The sequence below is a fragment of the Struthio camelus genome, chromosome 14, assembly GCF_040807025.1.
Source record: "Struthio camelus isolate bStrCam1 chromosome 14, bStrCam1.hap1, whole genome shotgun sequence".
Classification (NCBI taxonomy): domain Eukaryota; kingdom Metazoa; phylum Chordata; class Aves; order Struthioniformes; family Struthionidae; genus Struthio; species Struthio camelus.
The window spans coordinates 23,993,357-24,014,210 of NC_090955.1; the positions used below are offsets into that span (position 1 = coordinate 23,993,357).

At 54.1% G+C, this 20,854-nt stretch overlaps 1 protein-coding gene across 2 annotated transcripts in view; it reads right to left on the bottom strand.

Moving 5' to 3' along the window:
* CACNA2D2 (calcium voltage-gated channel auxiliary subunit alpha2delta 2) overlaps nt 1–20,854 on the bottom strand; it is a 263,927-nt gene that overhangs the window by 54,180 nt on the left and 188,893 nt on the right. For both annotated transcript variants that reach the window (XM_068907175.1, XM_068907174.1), the window contains exon 4: nt 1,235–1,294. In XM_068907175.1, coding sequence (XP_068763276.1) covers nt 1,235–1,294 — 60 coding nt within the window. The remainder of the gene's footprint in view (nt 1–1,234; nt 1,295–20,854) is intronic.

The window sequence follows — 20,854 nt, forward strand, 5'->3', positions numbered from 1 at the left end:
ACAGACGGTCCTCTCCATAAGGAAGAATATTTTATCACGGCTGGGGGGGAGGAGGGGGATGAGGCAAGCCAATGGATTTGCATGCGGTCACTCAACACACGGTCCCCAGGAACAGGAAGAGCACCTCCTACATCCGAGAGCGGGGCTCAACCCGCAAACCATGCCCCTGCCTTGGATGCCAGAAGAACCTAGCGAGGGCAGAGAGCGGGTAAGACGGCCGTTGCCCGTGGGGGCTTCAGCAGAGGGGACCATGACAATTTGTGCTTACTGAGCTACCTACACTGTGGATCCACCCCGAGAAGATCACATTTGCAGGCAAAAATAGCATCTCAAAGACAGCACAAATGCACTTCTGGCAGGCAGCAGGGCTTTCTCTGGGCTGGCCACCTCAGGACTGCCAGGTGACTTGGGGGGTTCCCTATGCGAGGGGCAGGAGCTGGCCCGGCATCCAGGAAGAGCTGGGTCGCTTCGGAGGTTTTTTTACTGTAGACTCCATTTGCACTGGAAGGAAAACAATCTTTCCTTCCTTTTGTATTATTGTTACAATTTGAGAGCATTTCCAGGCAGAATACTTCAGATGCCTGCTGAGCGTTATCACTGCCATAATTACAAAGTCAAATGCAATCATTAAAACAACATCTTCCCTCTCCCAGCCGAGATTATTCCTTCCCCCCGAAACAACACCGATTGGAATTGCTGTCAGGTGCCACAGACGGCGATGGCGCGTGAGCGCGCGTTTGCTGTCGTCACCTAACACGAGGCCCCGCTCTGCATCAAACACGGCTCTCCCGAGGGCCAGCCACGTGACCTGTCTCCAAAGACGGCCAGAATGTAAAACTCCTGCTGGAGCTCAAACCCAAAGTGTTTAACCACTAGCTCGACCTTCACCTTCTGTCTTCTGCCTGCTCTTATTACGGCACGCACAGGCAGAGGCGATGCTGGGAACAAGCTTAAAATTGCTTCATTCGCTTTCATTAGGGCTGGCAGTCAGTGGGGCCAGGGCACCTGCGTGTCAACTGCAAGACGCACAGCGCGTCAGGGAGTAAAGCAAGCGGACGAGGCGGGAAGGAACAACCAAAGGATGGGGAGTAATGAAGGGACAAAGAACTTATTTCCGTGCCAGTGAGTAACCTCAAACCACAGTGTCCCAGAGAGTTAAATGCTCTAGGCAGCTCCCAGGAGAGAATTCAGCTCAGAGGAATTTGAAAGCTTGGGTGAGTGCCCAGAGCCTTACCCTGATGTTGTCCTGCCAGTGGTGAGCCTTCTGGAACTTCTCTGCCGCGTTAGCAAGTCTCTGCAAAGAAAGCAAGAGAGCAAGAGTGAGCCCAGATGCGCTGTACTCCGATGCAAGATGGGCATTGCCCATTTCTACCCCATCTCTTCCCAGGCAGGTGAGTTACCTGGGACCAGGGCACCAGCAAATGCTGGGGGAACTCCAGCAGCGGGTCTATAACCTGAGTGGGAAAGCTGGGATATTTGGTAGCAGCCGCAATAGATACATCTCCAGGGTGTGTAACGCACAGCCAGGATCCTGTCTGGATACTACGGTGCAGATGTTAAACCCATCAAGGGAATGAAACCCTCAGGTACCCTTGAACCCCTTCCCACCTTCAGGGGCTGTTAAAAGCCCTCTCATCTTGCCTGTAGCAGCAGGAGGAAAGAACCAAATCTCTCACCAACCCCGCGCAGGGGACCAAGGCCTGGGAACGGATTTACCAGGCACATGGGGCTGTGCTTTCTGTTTGCTTGCCTCCACCTTTCTCAAAGCGAGCAAGCATCTCCAAAGGGATTGTTGCCACTTGAATTCAATGAGGTCTAAGCTATCGCAGCTCAGCTGCTGCCCCATTTAGCGGTGGAACCGGTCAGGCTCTTATTTGCTGTGTGGGCCAAGAGCCGAACTCAGTTCTTGCCCCCATTAACCCTTCTGGGTGCCCACCTCGTCGTTCACCTTGCCACAGGGCCGGAAGGTAGGCAGCTCCGCAGCGCCGAGCCCACCTGCAATGCACCAGCTCCTCCCGGGAAGCTGCTGAACGGCGCGAGGAAGCAGGTAGGAGAGCTCAGCCGCTCTGCCTCTAATTGCTGACTGCAGTGGGAGGTGCCCGGGCTGAGGTAGCATTTAAAGGCAGCCTGACAAAGTCTCATCAAGGGTTGGGGTGAGCACAGGCACTGTCTTCTCCCACTGAAACGCATGAGGCTTCAAAGGAGCCCAAACCGCCTCTATCCAGGGCAGAGGGCTGGAGACGAGCGCTGGCTCTGGAGGCGTCATGCAGCGTGGGGTGGGCTGGTGCCGCCCTCGCTGGGCTTGGGCTCAGCTGGGAGAGCACTCGCTAGCACCAGCCAAGGACGACTAGAGCAGGACTTTCAAGAGCTACATGGGCTTCAAGTTGTTATCTGCCTGCAGGCAGCTGTCAACCTCACACCTCCTCCTCAGCCCTCACAGGCTCCCTTTCTGCCATGTTTCCACCCGGTAATGACTTCTTCCTCTCCAAAGCTATTTTGCAGTGCCCCCATGCTAGTGGAAAAGCAAGGTCCTGTGCAAGCAGTGACCGGGGAGGTGGCCTTTTAATTGAGCCAAAGGGGATAAACGGCAAGAGCTCCAGACTTTCCAACAGGACCAATTCAGCATTGCTAAGCAAATTAAAGCCAGAGCAAAATAAACAACGCAGACTGTTCCCCCCTATCCCCTAACCAAGCCCAGGCAGCAGCGATCGTGGCAGGGGCTGCAGCAACCCACCTGGGCTCCCCAGAGGTGCCACCTGCAGTGGTGCCCAGAGACGGACGCCCCTGCCCGCTCGCACGGGCACGGTGCTTATCCTGGCGGCCTTGTAAAATCAGGCACACCCCACTAGCTCCCAACCGGCCGTCGGCTTGACAAGGTTTCTGGGGAATACACGCCACAGAGATCTGAGCTCCCATTTGGGCGCTAAGTGGCTAATCTGTACTGGGTTAATTAGCCATGAGGCTACCAAAGCAGTCATGTCCCGGGAAGGCTCCCCAGCGAGTTAATGGTTCGTGGGGAAGCCCATCAAGGGAAGATTTGTCTTACTGCAGGCACTGCTGCATCGCTAATTCCTTACAGTCTTTCCTTGGGCAACACTGTCATTGGCTTGTCCCTGAAAATAGGCCTCTTTTCTCTGTGCACCTGCACCCGCCTGGAGAGGAGGGGTGCATCTCCCAGGTCTTCGCCAGGACTGAACCCGCAGGATGAGCAGCACTGGGATGGGGGAACAGAACTGAGACCTCACCCTCCTCTCCAGGGCCAGCCTGGTCCCCAGCTGCCCATCACCCCGCTGGCTGTGCCATGCTGCTGGGAGCAGCAGCCAAGCCAGACCCAAGTCCATGGGAAGTGGGAAGATCCTGGCATTAATAATTCATTGTGTTAATACACAAGATCAGGTGCAACGGTGCTCACGGTGATTGCGCTGGCTTTAACGCATCTGCCAGGGCTCTCCGTACGCCTCATCAGCAAGGTTTCAAACACGGTTGCTAATCAGCTAAGGTTAATTTTGTCCCCCTAGACTCCTGCCCTGCCCACGGAAGAGCGCAGCTCTCCTCTTGGGAGCTCAGAAGTCTGTAGGATCTTGCTTGTTCTGCCCAATTCAAAGACAAGTGCTGGCAATGTGTGCCAGCCTTTGCATGTCAGGCTGGCGATAGCTACCTGATGGACAGCTCAGTGGCCTCCTGGGCCAAAGGGGAGTTAGACAAGCCCAAAGCATTGCCTGCCTGGGGAGTGCAGCCCAGATGCATCTGTGACTCCCTCTGCTACTGCACACCCAGCTGCAACACGGCATGCTGCACCTCAACCGGGGTCTCAACACCTCTGAAAAAACGAGGGTGGCAGCGAGAGCAACAGTCTTCATGGGGCAGGGCTTTTCTTGAGCATGGGCTCCCTGGCATGCTGAGGATCGTGGGGCCCTGGTCCTTGGACATGCTTAGGAGGAACCAGGTAGAGAAACAGCACTATCCTGGGCATTACCAGTGGAATCAAGGGCGCTGCAGGAATGGGGCTGGGCAGGGAAGAGTTGCACATGCCACTGCGGTGACTTCTGCAAGAGGGCAGAAGTTCAGCCGAGGCTCCTGCCGCGCACCAAGGCCACGCTGCGGCTACAGACACCTGCGACCATCACGTTGGCCCGTGCAAAAACCCAAGCGGTTGAAGCAGGGCACGGGGCAATAGAGATTGTGCTCTGATACAGCAGCGTTAATACCCTGCTGTTATCAATTCCTCTGGCGCTGCTGGAAGCCCACAGGAATGCAAACCGGTTCAGCTCCTCCTAGCGGACGCGGCACACACGACACGAGAGTGGTTAGCGATCACTGCGTTGGGTGATGCAGAAAGCGGGGCTTCGGCGAGAAGATAAGAAGCACCAAGCCTGTCTTCCTCAAGCAACCGGAGAGCTGGATCCCCAAAATAAGGCCCAAAGGCTTTGTGGTGCCCCTGCCCTGCGCTCGCAGAGCCCCGCTTGGCCCCGCTGCCCCACCTGCCCCCGTCTGCCTGCAACGCACCCACAGGGCAACTCCGACAGCGAAACGGGGTGCACGTGGCAGCACCCAACACCAGCACCATGGAGGCACCAGGGCCAGGACGGAAAGTGCTGTGTTACGGAAAGCACCATTGCAAAGTGCAGCTTCTTGAAAGTAAGGCAACAAGCAGTGAAAGACCTCATAAATCTTACCCTACCTACAAGGAGAACACAGTTTATTCTTATCAGATGTAAGGAAATGCATATTCCATCACAATATAATCTCAGCGTAGACTTGTAGAAACTTTCTTGTTTAATCTTTTCTTTTATCTTCATTTCAAAATCAAAGTAGTTTCTTTCAACGGCTAGTATCCAAGGGGAAAGATCAGTAAGCTATCAACTGAGTGTTGAAGTAAAATACTTACCGTTCTGGTTGCCGAGAGAAAAGGCTTAGAGACAATATGCGGCTGAAAAGAACAGCCAAGTAATTGTGAGTTTTCAGTACAATTTTGTGGGGGGCTTGTGTGTGGTGTGATCAGGGCTAAGACGCAGCGCACTACTATCCCCCTGCCTCCGAGATGTCCAGCTGGTCTGACCAGATCCAGTTGTAAAAGCTGTGGCCCAAATTCTGCAACTCATTCCCAGAAGCTTTTGAGCTCTGTTTATATATTGAGATGGCTGATTAAAGAAGAGCATTTATTCTGAGTCACATTTAAGGCAGCAGTGATGAAATATGCATTTTTCTATACTTGATAAGAGCATGTTTGTTTATAATGGGCCTCGGTGAGATTTATGGACATCTTTAACTACTCATTGCCTTGTGTGAAGTGCCTGGAGTGTTGCAAATGGTGCAATAAGTGACTGCTAGAGCCAGTAAAGCCACCTCAACGGAATATATTTTTCCTCTGGTAAATGTCAATTCATCAAAGTCAACCTGGACAAAACTGTGGTTTAAAAAAAAAAGAAAATCCAGATGTTCTTTTTTTTTGCTAAACGGCATGTCCCAGTCATGGGGAGCCCACTCCGGCCGGGGAGCAGGGGAAGGCTGAGCTGCAGCCGGGCAGCGTGCCAGGGCACGTGCGGCTCCCCGTGCTGTTCCTGGGTGCCTGTGCGGTGCAGGGCTCTCCCCTCGCGAGCTGCGAGCCGTGAGTACGCAGCAACCACGGTGGGAATGCAGGGAGAGGAGGAACAATGCTGAAGCAAATGAATACCGCTCCGGGAAAATGGGATTTTTCTCCCCTCTTCTCTCCCTGAATTTCTGTGATGCTGGACAAATCACTTAACACAGAGTTCTCACAATCTCTCCTTAATTCCCTGTTCCTCATTTCCTGAATATCCAACTCGAAACCCTGAGGTGTGATTTGACAAAGCGCTAAGCGCCGAGCTGAAGTTAACGGGAGCTGTGCTTGGAGCACAGGCAGTCCTGCGGACGCTAATGCTGGGCACAAGAGTCGGGTCCTGGCTGCCTCCGGCCGGGCACCATGGCAGGGAAATACTCTCGCTGTCACACACTTGCTGAGAAGCGATAGATGTCCTCCCAGTGCCCCCTTGCCGGGGCTGTGATGCTCACGCTGACTGCTGGAGGCAACAACCAGCGGGCAGGACCCTAGCTGGGTTCTATCAGCCGGGGCTTCTTACTCCTCTCTGGACTTCTGTAGGCTGCAGATGATGGAGAAAGAGGGCTCATCTGATCCAAAATGTACCCAAGAGTGGAAAAGAAACCCCCTTCCCAGCCACAGGAAGGGTGTGTGGCTCACACCGTCTTTTTTCAGACTTGCTAACTAAGCACTGGTCTACTGCCCAGGCCATGCAACCACCAAGGAGCTCCACGGAAGCGCTAGTGTGCCAGATGCTGCATATGCAAGCCATAAGGAACTTATTCCTGCTCCCAGGAGTTTGCAAGGACACGGCAGGAGGAAGAGAGCCCAACAGGCCAAGAGGCTGGAGGCAGCCCGTGTGGTGGGCAGGGAAACGACTCACATTAATCCTGATGGAAGTGCAGCTCCCAAGCTGGTGTTTTTAAGGAAAACAACTGTTGTGATAAAGGCTCAAGACTCAGAAATGCTGAGCTGCAGGGGTTTGCCCCCACTGAAATGCATCTATCATGGGAGGACAGCTCTGGAAAGGCCACTGCAGCCACCGAGCCCTGCGGTCATGGCCACGTTTATAAGCCTTCCCACAAATCACCAAACTGCCATGCAAACTTCTGCAGTTTCTTTGCCCTGTTGCTCCTGTTGGGAGGCTGTTCTACAGCCCTCTTGCTCTCATGGCCAGAAATATTCCTGTTTCCAACATACATTTATTCATGGCCAGCTTACACTGTTACATTTATTAGATTGTATAATGGCCAACATTAAAAATGTAATGTTTATAGTTTTGATGGTCTGCAAACATCATAATGGTTTTCCCTGCTGTGAAGGACATACAGCAGCGCTGGCCACGACAGCGAGCTCGAAGTCATGCCTGCATCCACACACAGGGCCATGCTGCTCTAACTACGCTCATCTCACACCTCCCAAAGAGCCCCCAACCTCAGAAGAAAATCCAGCTGTAGGGAAGTGAAGGATGAACTCTCCCTTCTCTTTTTGTGCAAGAATAGGACAATATCCAATTAAATTACTGGGAAGTACACCTGTGATGATCTGAAGGGATCAACCCGCTATAAGAAGCTGTAGCCGTTCATGGTTCACCATTCTGCAAGAGCCTGCCATGAGAGTAGTAAAAACTGCTGGAGAGCAGAGCCTGCTCCCAAGAGCTGCTGCAGGCTAGGAGAGGACTGTCTGTGGCAAACTGCCTCGCCAGAAAAGCTTAGACCCTATCCAGAGACAACCTATTGGCACAGAAGGGATGGCTGATAGCTGGAGTAGGGAAAAAACAAGATTGAGTGGAAACATTGCTGCCCTCCAAGCAAGGACTAGCTAAATGAGAGCTCCAAGACAGAAAAACAAACCGAGAAGGATATACTGTGGAGCTCTGAAATCACAGCTGGCACAAGGAGGGAATACAGGACATATTATTTGCTACTTCTCCTAGCGCAATAAGCAGAAGACCTCAAATAAAACTCCTAAGTCGCAGGTTTGAAGCAGAAAGGAAGGAGGCGCAAGATGTTATGGAGACCAAGAACTGAAACAAGGTACAAATGGCTTTGGCAAATCCACAGAGTTCTATTAAACATGAAAGTAGGGATGCAACCTCTAGCTTAGGTAGCGCCTAAATAACAGCTCAGGAAGTTCAGAGGATGTCCTGATCTTACAGGCTTTCCCTCAGCTTCTCTATTGACTGCTCTCAGAGAGAGGACATGGGATTGGAAACCCTCAGCCTGACTCACACAGCCGTAACTGCCTGCCACACAATCCTGAGCTCCCCAGGCCTTGGCAAGGAGGATGGATTTGATCAAAGACTGACGGCTTGGGACAGCCCCAGCAGTGCCCATCCTGCAGCCTCCTGCAGCTTAGCCCTGCCTCTCCCAGCACGTCAGCTCTGGTGTTTCTGTTCTCGCCCCGATCTCCGTGTTCACACTGGCCCCGACTTGCCGGCGAAGCTGCTACCCTGACAGTGTGTCCCTTCTGCTGCTCTGCCATGGCTCGGTCCAGGCGTGGAGCCCCATCCAGCTGTGCAGCCCAGCCTGGCGCTGCTCAGCCCCGCAGCGCTATTCAGGACAGGTTTACTCCCCAGCAGGACCTGAAGCAGTCTCGGGGCAGGAAGGTGCCCAGGCAACCTGCTGCGCCAGCTCGTCCCCCTTATGCCCTTCCCATCGGAGAAGGTGACTGGTCTGCCAAGAGCCACCGGCTGCTCTACGGGACGTCCACATTAATGCCAAATGAGCTCATCATGAATAATGTCAGCGTGATCAATACAGCTCGGGGATTATTTCTAATCCTTAATAATGATTAAACCATTATTTTTAAAGTGTTACAGATCAATCAGTCCATCTCAAGGTGCGCTGCGTGCAGAGACTGCAAGATGCCTGGGAGGCGGCAGCATCAGGGAGCCGCGCTGCCCTGGCCTCGCTCAGCACCTCCAGCGCTGGGGCAGGGAGCTGCCTCCCTGCCACAGTCATGAAACGGAGAAGGGAAAGACACCCTGAAGGATCGCAGAGCCCGGAGCCAGGTGCCTTCACCCAGAGCTCATCCCGGCGGCATGGAGCCAGGTAGCATCCCCCAGCCCGCAGCTGTATCCCAAACTTCCCCTCCCACCTGCCAAATGAGGCTGCTATAGGTAGCGCTGGGCTCGGAGGGTCCCAGTTCGGGTCCTGTCCACATCCACCCAGCGCTCGTCCTGCCTGCTTGTAGGAACAAGGAGAGGCAGCCTTGAAAGCCTCCCAGGCGGGCTTTGGACCCATCACTTTTTGTGAATCTGACTCCAGCCCTGCCCTGCAGACACAGAGCAGAGGGACCAGGAGGCCCAGAAGTGGGCAAAGGGAAATATGCTCCAGAAATGGGTCCATCATCCTGGGGCAAAGGTGCCCAGAAAGCACCTGGCTGGCAACGAAAGGTTTATTGGAGGAATTACCAAAAATAATGCTCTGCTTTGAAATACCTGCCAATTCAGCCAAAAGAAGGGGCAAAATTTCCAGCAGACTAATGTGCAGGGACTTCCCTGACCTTAGCGCTTTAAGGAGTCCACTTCTTTCCCAAGAAGTCACTGAGGGCTAAGCCTAGGAGATTTAGAGCCTGAAAATACTGGATTGAAATGACACCACAGGTCATAAAAGGCCAGCAGGAGATTTGCAGTGGATTGGTTTCCCGAGATCCCGACGGCTACTGGCTGCAGGGGGAGCATAGGGGGAGAGGCACTGCATGGGCTTTATTGCACCTCGGCCTCTTTCTTATTCTGCACACAGCTCCTCTCCGTCTCGCTCCTCACTCGCGCAGATCCGTCATGAGCTCTCTGCTCAGAGCACCGGCTTGGCCGGGATTAAGGGAAAGCACCCGCCCAGAACTGGCACGCGGGAGCAAACACGCCGGCCCCGCTGCTCACCCTCCCTCCTGGAAGCATTGCAAGGAAGGGGACGGCGGGGAGAAAGGGTGAGAGTGGAACGAGGCAGGCCACGTTTGGACCTGCAGCGAGAGACCAGGGCTTTCCGAGAGGCCGGCGTGGCCAAACGCAAGACCAGAGGTCTCCTTTTGAGGAACAATGAGGCCACTCAGCCGTTACAAGCTCACCTATCTGCTGAGGAGAGCGAGCTCTGCTTTCCACGGTGGCTGCTCTTTCTCTCCCTCTTTGGCTCTGCGGGTTGCGCAGAGGAGGAGAAGGCTCGGTGGGGCCGCTGCAGTGGTGCTGGGCTCTCCCCATGAATAAACCCCTCAAACTGTGGAGCAGCCCCGTGCCTGAGGCCCCCATCCACCCCCAGCTAAGCAAAGCACGCTCAGACCTGCCACCTGCCTCCACCTCTTCCGGAGCCCCCAGCACCATCCCTGCTCCTCTCCTCGCAGTTCACTGCAATAAATCCAACACTTTTCTCCTTTCTTTCCTCCTTCATCCCTCTCATTTCCCACTCATTTCCCTCCCACATCCCAGCTGCCCTGCTTGCCTTTCCTCTCTGCTCATTCCCCCTCCTGTGGTCACCCTTCCTCTCCTGCTGCACCCATGATCCCTCCGGCACGGCTCCAATCCTTTGCCTAGAGCCTTTCCAAGAGAAAATGGCCCACTGCTTTGCTCAATCTGTCTTCACAGCCCACACACAGCAAATAGGTATGCCCTGGATGTTCCCGACTCAGTCACATCAGTGGATTTAACTTTGGAGGCAGCAGAGCAGAGACCAGAGAGCTGTACAGGGAGACCAAAGGCCAAGGTTGCATTTATAAAACAGGATTACGGCAAATGCGTCACAGCAGGAGGCCAGCCAGCTCTGCATAGCAGCAGGAGCAGCCTTCCCGCCGTGTCCCAAGCCTCCCTCAGGTGTTCAGCCACGCCAATAAAGCACCCCGTCTCTGCTGACAGCACCTGGGGGTGCTGCCCCGGGAGCCTGACACCTGCAGAGGGAAGGCCCAGGAGCTGGAGAGAGAACACGGGATGGTGAGCAGGGGCTGGCTGCAGCACTGCCACCCCAGACAGAGGCACAGCAGGAACAGGATGATGGACCTGATGCGTCCCCTCAAAGCAAAGAAGGGGAACGCAGTGAGGAAGGTGACCCCGCACCGAACACAACGCTCCAGACCGTGGTCCAGCCTGAGGACCTGGTTCAGCTGAGTCAAGGCATCAAGACAAGAGGAACAGCCGCACGCAGGGCACACATGCTGCATGGACCATGCATGCATGCACAGCCCATGCGTGCGTCGCTGCTGAGTCTCTGTCGGTCTCAATGTCATAAGTAGCATGTTACTTACGTGGGAAAAATCAGACTGCCTCAGATGGTCAGAGCTGAGGGTCTTATTTCTCCATCTAGGCAGGCCTCTGGCCATGTTAGCTCAAGCCACTTGTGGGGGACCTCCATCCAGGAACAGGGTTCCTGCTGGCTGCCTCCATGGTCAGGCAGGTCCTGCTGGCTGGTGCCAAGGCCCCAGGGAAGCCTGCACATCTATGTGCTGAACTTCTCCCATCACCCTGCCACCTGCAGAGTCAAGTGAAGGGTGTAGCTCCTCCACGGGGGTGCAGAGCAGGGCACTGCAAAAGGGCTCCATGGCGTGCTCTTGGCGTCCCAGCTAGTCATGAATCCCCGCTCATTGGTCTTGTTGCAACATTCGCAATTTTTGCTTGTCTCACTGGGCCCAGCTAAAATGCCTGTCAACCGGATGCTTAAACAGATGCATTTACAAACTCCAAGGATACATTTACATAAGGATGCATTTACAAGGATGCAGCAGATAAATTCCATTGACGTCCTTAGGAAGGAAATGAAAAACACCTTCCAAGGTGGGTTTCCTGCTCTTCTAGCTCAGCACCCCTTAAAAAGTGACCGGAGACTGGGAAACATGGGGGTCACATCCTCTTCTACTTCCCCTAAGCATGAGGGAACCTGACATGGTTTCTTCAGGCCTGGCTTCTCCCAGAAGCTGCTAAGGAACAGGCCTAGTGACAACTCGGACACTGAAGAGCTGAAACCTGGCGGGCTGCGGGTGCCCAGGGCTATTTATTCGGACTGCTTCAGCCTCTGAGAGCTGCTCCTGTTAAGCTGTCATTTAACTCCCTCCTGCTCTTCCTTTACCACTCTCATCTCGGCACCTTCCAGAACGGCATGAAGTATATTAACCTCAAGCGCCTGAGCAAACAGCTGGAAGAAGAGGTCTTTGCTGAAGATTAAAACGGCCCTTCAGTACAGGGCCAGAGAGGCTCATGCACCATCTTATCTGCCAAGTCTTCCACCAAAAGTGAGAAAACACAGGTAAAAGGTTAAGGAAAGAAGACAAAAACCAAACAAACTAGACGAAGATGAGCAATCCAAAATCCAGGCAGGAAAAGCTTTGCAGCTCTTCCTTCTTATGATAAAGGATCGAGTGCGGCACAAAGCCTCCCCTCCACGGATGGGGCACCCTGAGACCAGGACCTTCCCAGCAGAGTAATCGGAGAGGTGAAAGCCCTTTCCCAGCTGCACGAGAGCCAGGCTACGCAGGTCGCGTCAGCCACCGCGGCTCCTCGGGGACCGTCCCTCTGTCAGCACCAGCATATGCTGAACGAGAGCTGCAAGCAAACTGGGCCCCGACAAGGACCTGCCTAATTTCTGCTTACGTGAGCGGTCGTTTGTCTGCAGCAAACCAGAAAGCGCCTCCAGACAGATGGACAAATGGACACCTGACATCCAGTGCAGGAATCGGGCTCTCCGAAGAGCTTCTGGGCCACTCTGGCAGATGGCCAGTCCCTCCAGGGAGGGCACTACTGGGTGCGGAGGATGACTTTAGCTATAACATGCATCTGCTGCCAACCTAGTTCACAATCCCCAACAATGCCCCCTCCGGAGGCCTGGGCACTGCTTGCCAAACCGGGTGCTAATCCCCGCCTAATGACCTCTCCGGGGGTCTGTCAGACCTTGCCAAAGCCATGAGCAACCTACTGACGCTGCTCTGGCCATCAGCAAGCCCCAGCGTGTGCCGGATACAGGAGAAAGGGGCCCGGGCAGTGCGGGAGGCGCTCGCACAGCACCCTGGGGAGACACTCCAACCCAGTCCCGCTCCTGTTTCCGGGAGCATCCCGCCTGGAGGCTCCGCGCAGCGCAAGGAGGAAGAGGAGGGAGCAGCAGTGGCCTGAGACGGACACCAGCATCAGGGGAGCCTGCGCTGGCCCCCGCGCTCTCACACCACCAAAAAATCATTAGCTGACGACAAAAGATGACAACCCCCCCCACCATATGCACATAGGGAATATAAATCGTTGGTAAACACTGTAAAGCAGCGAAGCGTCTCATCCTGTAATAATCTCTGAGACAGTTGATCCCAGGGCTCTTATTACCCCAGCAGCTTTCAGCCGAAATCCAGTAGACAGCAGGCTTAGCCACGGCGCCGTATCGATCAGGGAGGCAGCTTCGCAAAACGCTGCGGCGTTTTTCTTTCAAAGCACTAACTTGTTTGTCGATACCTCTCCACCGCGCGGTGAGGGCTGAGCTGGAAGGGAAAGGGGTAGCGAGAGGCCGTTTTTCCCTCTGCTCCCAGGCGGATTCGGTTCATCCCCGGCGGCAGGAGGCTGCGGGCAGTGGCTGGAGCCGGTGAGAGCTGCCAGCGCTCTCCTGCCCGCTGGAGGCCAGTGCGCCTGGCACCCAGAGACAAGCCCCAGAGACACAACTCTAATAATTTTACTGCTCATCTCACAGCAGCTCGCCAGCTGGGTAGGGCGCCTGCTCACCTCGCCAACGGCCCTCTCCGATAAGAAACGCCATCGCCGGTTCTAGCGGCTGCAGCGAGTGGAAAACGAAGCCAGCCTGAGCGGGTGGCACCGAACAGAGATATCGGTGTGTTTGCGGAGCACCTGGAGAGGGATGCATTGCAGCAGCCGTCTCAGCCAAGCGTTACTGCAGATCACCTGTGATGACCCCAAAAACGTTAACAGGATGGGAGACTCGCAGGTCGGGGCAGGGCAGGAGAGCTTGCTCACCACGAGTAGCCTGGAATAAATCAGCGAGTAAAACAAAGACAGACTGGCTCTACTGGAAAAAATTCACAGATGGAAACCTCCTCAGGGCTGGAAGTAGTTGGGGGCGTCAGCACTCATCTTCTCCCCCGAAGGTGGGCAGACAACAGCGGTTCTTTGAAGGCAGCATCCCCCCGCACGAGGACAGGCCGCGCGGAATGGGCTGCCCCAGCGTCAGGGCCGCTGGGGAGACCAGCCTTGCTGCTGCCTTCCCTGGACAACCTACGTGTTTGGGAAGGTAAGAGTAAAGGCTTGGGGCGGAGGGGGCAAGGCCTCCTTCAAAATCCAAACTGTGATTGCTGCACAGACCGCTGTATAATGGTGAGCACTCCAGCCCGACTGGTCTGCCTGCGCCCTGGGCTGCCCAAAAGGCATCCCAAAGGTGCCATCCCCTGGTGGGACACCAGGGCTGGAATGCTCTAAGTGAGAATGAGGAAGAAAGGGAGAGCATCACTAACCTGGAATTTGCTTCTACCCCAAGGTATCTTTCAGGCCTCTACAATGGACCTTACCTTACTACCAGTGGAAAAGCACCAAGGGCAAAAGGACAGTGCCGGCTAAGCACACATTTCATGGGAGTCGGAGACTCGCCTGACTTCCTTTTTGGCTCTCTCTCCCTTTAGAGGAACGTGCCTATCTATAATCCTTTTCCTAGTGCTTCTGTCCTACATGAGGGCAGACATTTGCTTTCAGAAATCACAAGCAGAGATCAGGTCTGATATTTCTCCCTGTCCTTCTGGACAGAGTTCTCCAGAGAAGAGAAGAGAAAGGCATGGGGGTGGTCGTGAGAGGCCAGACTGCTTCCCATGACCCTCGCATCTTCCTACATTTCACCCTGGGTCTAGGGTAGAAATCTGGAGAGCAAAACCTGATGCTGTGTGCCTGTTAAAGGCTGGTGTTTCACAGTGAGCATGTTGTCCCCCTGCTCCCTGGGCTAAATGAAGACAGGGTCCTGGGAGAACCCAGTCTGGAAATGGTTCTGGACAACAAGTTTGCAAGATGGAAGATAACTTGGAGGGAAATTTCTCAAGAGAGAAGTGCCCGCCATCTTTAGTTTGCTTGCTTGATTTTGGAGAGGTTTTCTTAGGGTGCTGCAGCTGAACAAGCAGATCGGCCTCATCCGTCCAGATGCCTCTGCCTCAAGGAGCACCACCTCTCCCTTCTCGTCCTGCCCAGGCAGGAGTCGGAGGCCTCCGTTCCCCTCCTGTGCTTCCTATGCACTGCGGGAGGGAGCTGGCTGGGTTTCAGCTCTAGGTGAGCCAGAGCGCGCCTGCAGCCGTGGTGCAGACATATCTGCTGTGTCTAACCCCAGTAACCCCATCGATCCCCAGCCTAAGGGATAACGGTATAGAGATTGGACTAAGGGTGCAATCCATACAGGGTGGCTGCTCTACAACAATGTTGGCTCTGCTTCTCAGCTTGGGCTCAGAGTCGAATGAATGTGACTATCCTGGTGACAGTCACATTAGTCTAGGCTCAAGTCTTAGTTTCAGGACCTTGGTAGCACATGACATTTAATGGTATCATATTCCCACTGCCTTGGCCTTCAATGCACTCCAAGGGATGTGAGGGGATGTGATCTTTTCCACCAGGTTGCTGGACTCCTGTTGTGGATGCAGATATTGCTATAGAAGAGTAGCAGACACGTCAGTGCCAGAGGGTACCGCTGTAGAGCAGCGTGAAAAACAACCCAGTCCAGTGCAGTATCCCAGCAAAAACTCTGATACTGGTGCAATTATGCCAGCTAAGGAGAAGTCCTCCAGCTGATACTGTTTATTCCTTTAAACTGTACTGCTACATGCTCTCATGCTTAAACTCTGCTGGAATAAACTTCCAGCCTGAGTTTGGGATGCAGGTAATCCTTTAGGAAGAGAAAGCAGACCAAGTTCCTTACCCTGGTTAGGAAAAGAGAAAAAGCACTTTGCTCTGTTCCCTTTGCCACGCTATCTCTAGCCACAAAATCTCACCCTTTCAGCATCTTCTACGTTCATGGAGAGGAAACCAGGGAATGGACTCTCTGCTCTGAGCTCAGTGATTGCTTTGAGGTCCTAATTCAGCCAGAGGAAGAGCTGAGCAGGAGGCTTATGCTCCTCCCTAAAAACACAGCTCTCCACACCGTCCCTGCTCAGAGTACATGGTCCATCTTTGGCCAGCAGTGCTTGGCTGGGTTGGGGCAGCAAACAAACTAGGCAAAGCTGGCATGGGAACGGGGCAGTCTGAGCTACCTGTGAGCTCTCAGGCAGATCTGCTGTCCATGAGCGCTGTAGAAACCGCATACCAGAGCGCTATGCAGAGATTTAGCAGCTATCACGGTGCTCAAAACAGCTAAAACCTGACATGCAGCTTTGAGAAACATCGAGGCGAGAAACTAGAGGACGCTGCCCAACCTTTGCCTAGGTCCAAGTTAGGTCAAATACTGCATGCCTCTCAGATAGGAAGGATGATAACGGGCAAAAAATCACCACCTTGCCAAGGAGAAATATACACGGCTTGAACCGGGGAGAACATTCCTGAGCACACAACCCGACTCTCTGGTGTCTTTAAATAACAGGACGCCTAAGTGTTTGTAAAACCCTACACAAACGCTGTTTTGCCTGGGCAGCTGGCCGACAGGAAGTGGAGAGACCGTGCCTGGCACCAGCACCACCGCTGCCTCTGGCCCCAATGCTTGCCCCTTGCACGGCCAGGGCCCAGCCAGGCGAGCACTCTCGTGGCCCTCATTGCTGGCCCTCTCGTCTGCAGAAGCAACTGCTTTGGGTCTTGGTGGCCTCCAAAGTCACTCTCGGGGCTAGACAGCAATGGAGTGGCTCCGGCAAGCCGCTGTCAGCATGATCCTCGCGTTTGTTTTGTCAGTGTCCTCAGCGGAAAGAGGACTCAGGACTGCAAATCAGGCATCTTTCTGCCTGAACTTTAGGGAGTATTCGATAGAGAAAGGGGAACAAAGCGACCCTTTAGGAACTGGCCCTCTTCCTTGTAGAGCCCCCCAGTGCCGTGGAGGCCTGGTCCCCTTCGCTCTACCCTCCCTAATCCTCCTGTGGGCTGAGTGACAGCATCGCAAGTCCTGTAACGATGTAGCGGGATGTAAATGGCTTTGCAAAGGCTGCCCTGGGTGATAAATCCAAGCCCAGCAGTTTTAAATCATGCTCGTTCCATACCCCACGCTCTGTTGTGGAGCGTATATCATAACAGAGCGTTCTCTACAGCTCTCTTACCCTCCATATTTCACAAACTTTTTTATTTGTTGAGTTTCTGATGTTCAGAGCACGGGCAACACCATCCAGCTGGCTGCTGATGGCAAAGTTTTGAGAGTTAGACAGGGGCACGTAGAGGGAGGTGGGACTGGCCCACACAGACGTCTGGACATGGCTCATGGCTGGACCATCACGGGAGCTCTCCAGGTTGATGGAGGAGATGCCACTTCCTACCCTGGCGCAGGACACTGATAGCTGTGGTGGGGCCCTGGCCCAGGCCAAAGAGTTCGGCACCAGGAGGAACTTCGCCCCTTCAGGCCCGGACGGTGCTGCTGAGCCAAACGCCGGGAGCGGCGTGACACCAGGCTCCAAGTGCTCCGTGATTTCTGCTTAGGGGAATGTGAGCCTTCGGTGCCCGATGGGGATGAAGAAGGGGAAACATCGCTGCTCATCAGTGGCGGAGCTGTGAGCGAAACCGAGAGGTGCTCTCAGGCTCCCAGCCCTGCTTTTTGTGCTGTTCGCTGTCCTAGCCCAGAAGGGATTTCTAAATACTTGGCGTACTACAGCTTCCACCTTTCCACCTAAAGGTTGTCTTTGTACCATGAGATCAACCGCACGGAGACACCGCGGTCTGTTCTTTGTAGAAGTTTCTAAGGCATTGCCTACAGCAGGCTCGCGGCATGTTAAGCCGCTGCATTAAGATCCAATTGCCTAGACAAAATCCTGGCTGGAAATGAAGAAAGTCTCTCTTGGGATTAAACGGGAATATTTATAGCCGCCTCCCGGGAGGCGCTCAAGGGCTAGGGCATGGCAGCAGCATCCCACAGGGGACAGAGCAGGGGAGGTGTGACAGACACAAATCGCCCATAAATCTGTCTCCAGCGTGTTTTCTCCTCTGCAGGTGGGACAGACGTGTCCCAGCAGTACCAGGGCACTGCAGATCGAAGCGCTACTCTGGCTCACAGTTTATTTCTCGGCAGAGATGTCCAAGCCAGTGGTCAGTGAGCACTAACTGCTGTGTGGTTTTGGAAAAGCAAGTATGTCTGGTAGGCACCAAGTGGGGATGAAGAGGCCAGGTCAGGTTACATGCACAGCTGCGAACTGAGCGACCCACTCCTGATGGGGCTGGAGACCAACAGAGAGATGCAGGCAGCATTAACCAACCTCGCGAGCCCAGGGCACAAGCTGCTGCATGCAAGGAGGCTGCCGAGCCCCTGCCCTTGCTGCCCGAAACGCGGCCAGTGCCAGGAGATGCAGGCCCAGGTGAACACTGTGGAGAAAAGGGCACCTCCAGAGGTAGGGCACAGCAAGGAACACCACTTGGCCTATCCAGGGGTGTCTCTCTGCACCTGGACTCCTGAGCGCCACTGGAGAAAGGCACCGTTTGGGCCCTCCTAAGGTAAACGTCTAAAATACAGCAGATGAATACCACCCTTGAGGGAGAGAGCAAGGATGAGAAGAAGGAGAAGGTGGTGGGCCACGGGGGCTCGATGGCTGGTGGCTGATGCAGAAGGCAGGCAGGGCCAGCAGAGGTTTGGTGGCACCTGGAGGGACCCCAGGACAGCTGAGCTGCTTCGGCTGCCGACGGGCATGCACAGTGTCACAGGACGGTTGGGAATGGCAGGGGTGTGCTGGGTTCGGCTGCCGGGCACATACGCTTTCCATAATTAGCGCGCCCTTCACGGCCAGCTGAGCGATGCAGTTGGGCAGACTCGCCGTAACTTGGCCAAGCGCCGGGGATGGCCTTTCCGCAAGGGCAGGATGCGGGGCGGGAAGTGCCGTGGCATGGCCTATCAATCAGAAGGGTCAGCAAACATGTTAGTTAGCATTTCGCACCACCGGCTCCAGCCCCCGTCTACTCCTCTTTCAGACAAAACACTCAGATAAACTCCAGTCATTCAGCCCAACAACATGCCCTAAATCGCATTCAAATAATCTGCGGCGCTCCTGTTGCCATCATCGAGTAGGACTTGTCACAGTTCAAAATCCATTACAATAACCACAAGGCATTTCAGCGGCAATTATAAGAGATAGTTTCACTTAAAAATCAATTTTACTTAGAGCTCGGGGGAACAGTTCCTTAAAAAAAAAAAGAAAGAAAGCGATACAGCTTGCCACTTGGGCAGGGGAACAAAAAATCTGTCCGGCTGGGTCTTGGCAGATGCAACGAGGAATCTTGCCTGATACAACTTCAAATGAAAAAAAAAATCATTCTCATTTTGTAAAAATAAGTTATGTTTTAAGATGACAAAGTTCAGCCAGCAATTCCTCCTCCTCCCTTTGCCCTTTATGTAATACTGGTGCTTAATGAAGTAAGAATTGGAGAGAAACACCTGTGAAACACAGGTGGATCCGAGCGCGTCCCTATGAGTGAACGCAAGGCGCGGGATGCAGCGCTGCTGCCCCTACGGGAATCCCCTCGGATGACGGCCCAGGACCTGCCTCGCCGCGTGGCACCAGTCCCAGGGAGGCACCAGCCTCCCACGGCCAGTCGATGGGAATCAGGCCTTTAGTGCCTTTGAAACCCTCCCTTTTGGCTCTCAGCGTTTCATTCAAGAGGAGCCCGCTTGAAAGTTTGCACCAGAAACCACTTACAATCGATTTATTTTAAGGCATCACCTCTTGCTGTGCTGTGATGTGCGAGCTTTAAAAAGCACCTCTTTTATTATCTCGTGCCGCACGGGGATTTCCATGCAGTAAATCACAGAGCAATGATAGGTACTCCATTATTAAGTTTTTACTGTAAGGCAGATTTGCAGCACGCAGAAATCCCTGCAGAACGCACCAAAACGGCACGGAGGCCTGAAATTTAGTAAGTCGGCCGTGGGGGTTCGGTCATTGCCCAGTCCGAACCTTTCTGCCTGCAGCAGCCAGCTCCTGCTCTATCCGAACTTGGATGTGACTCTCCCATACAGCTTTTGGGAATACGGCAACCGGCTGTAGCACGCTCTCTTTCTGAGCTGTTTTGTGCCAATGGATGCTGAGTTTAGCTCAAGAAAACCTGAAGAGCGACGTGGGATTACACCGCGGTCCTGGGGATCTGTCGCTCTGCAGAACCGCTCCGAACCCTGAGCCGACACAGTCGACGGACCTTGAGTCCCAGAACCAGCTTAGAGAGGGAGCAATTATAAATATTTGGCCTGACATGCACAAAATACAGTCGACAAACCGTCTATAGCTACAATCAGCCTGCTGACATCTTACATCTGCTTAAACTGTGCCGAGGAATATTTTGAGACATTTTCCAAATAATTGCAAGAGTTTTCTGCTTGTGCCAAGCAGCTAATGAAGTGCTTTGCAAACAAAGTGCAACGGCAAAACGTTTTCAGCCGTGCGCCCCACATCTCGCACTGCGAGAATACATGCCGCGGAGGCACCAGTGCCTGCCGCAGAAGGGCAGGCCCCAAGAGGAACGCCACAACTTTGCTGCAAGCCCTGCTGGCCATCCGGTGCCACCGTAGCCTCTTCCCGACGTCACCTAACGCAAGCAGCCAAAATCCCGCCACCTGAGATGTGTTGGGCACGCTGATAATTCACTCAGGCCCCCTGCTACGACCACGGTCTCCAATGCGACCCAAGCGAGATACTGAAATTCTGCCGGTGTTAATAGCACTGCATAACCTGTTCATCTCTCCTGATTTGTCTCTCCGTGGGCCTGAGCTCACCCCATGTTGGCCCGCTTGCCTGCAGGCCACTAATGCCAGAACCGAGGCCCCTACTAGCCTTCCAAAGGACAATATCTGGCCAAAATGGGAGGAGGAGATGTTGGCATTGAAGATGCCGAAACCATCCCTAGGTCACCCCAGCAACTCCTACAGGCCCCAGGGCCACCTCTGTCCCCTCAGGCCATGCTTCCCACTTGGAAATTGAGGTCGTCCAGGTCAGGCCACAGTGGGAAGGTGGCCCAGCACTTCCAAAAGTCTTTGTGGAGTATTCCAGACATGGTCTGTATTTCGGCACTACCTCCTGCCCTTGGGGTTTTAGGGAGAAACCTCCGAAGCATGATCTTCAGCAGATTTTTCCAGGGGTGAAATATCCACCGAAGGGACCACCATCAGTATCTTAGAAACGTCCCTCCACGCCAGCCTGCAGATGGCCAGCTGCTGCCCGACTGCCTTTACGCCCCCCAGCAAAGAGTAG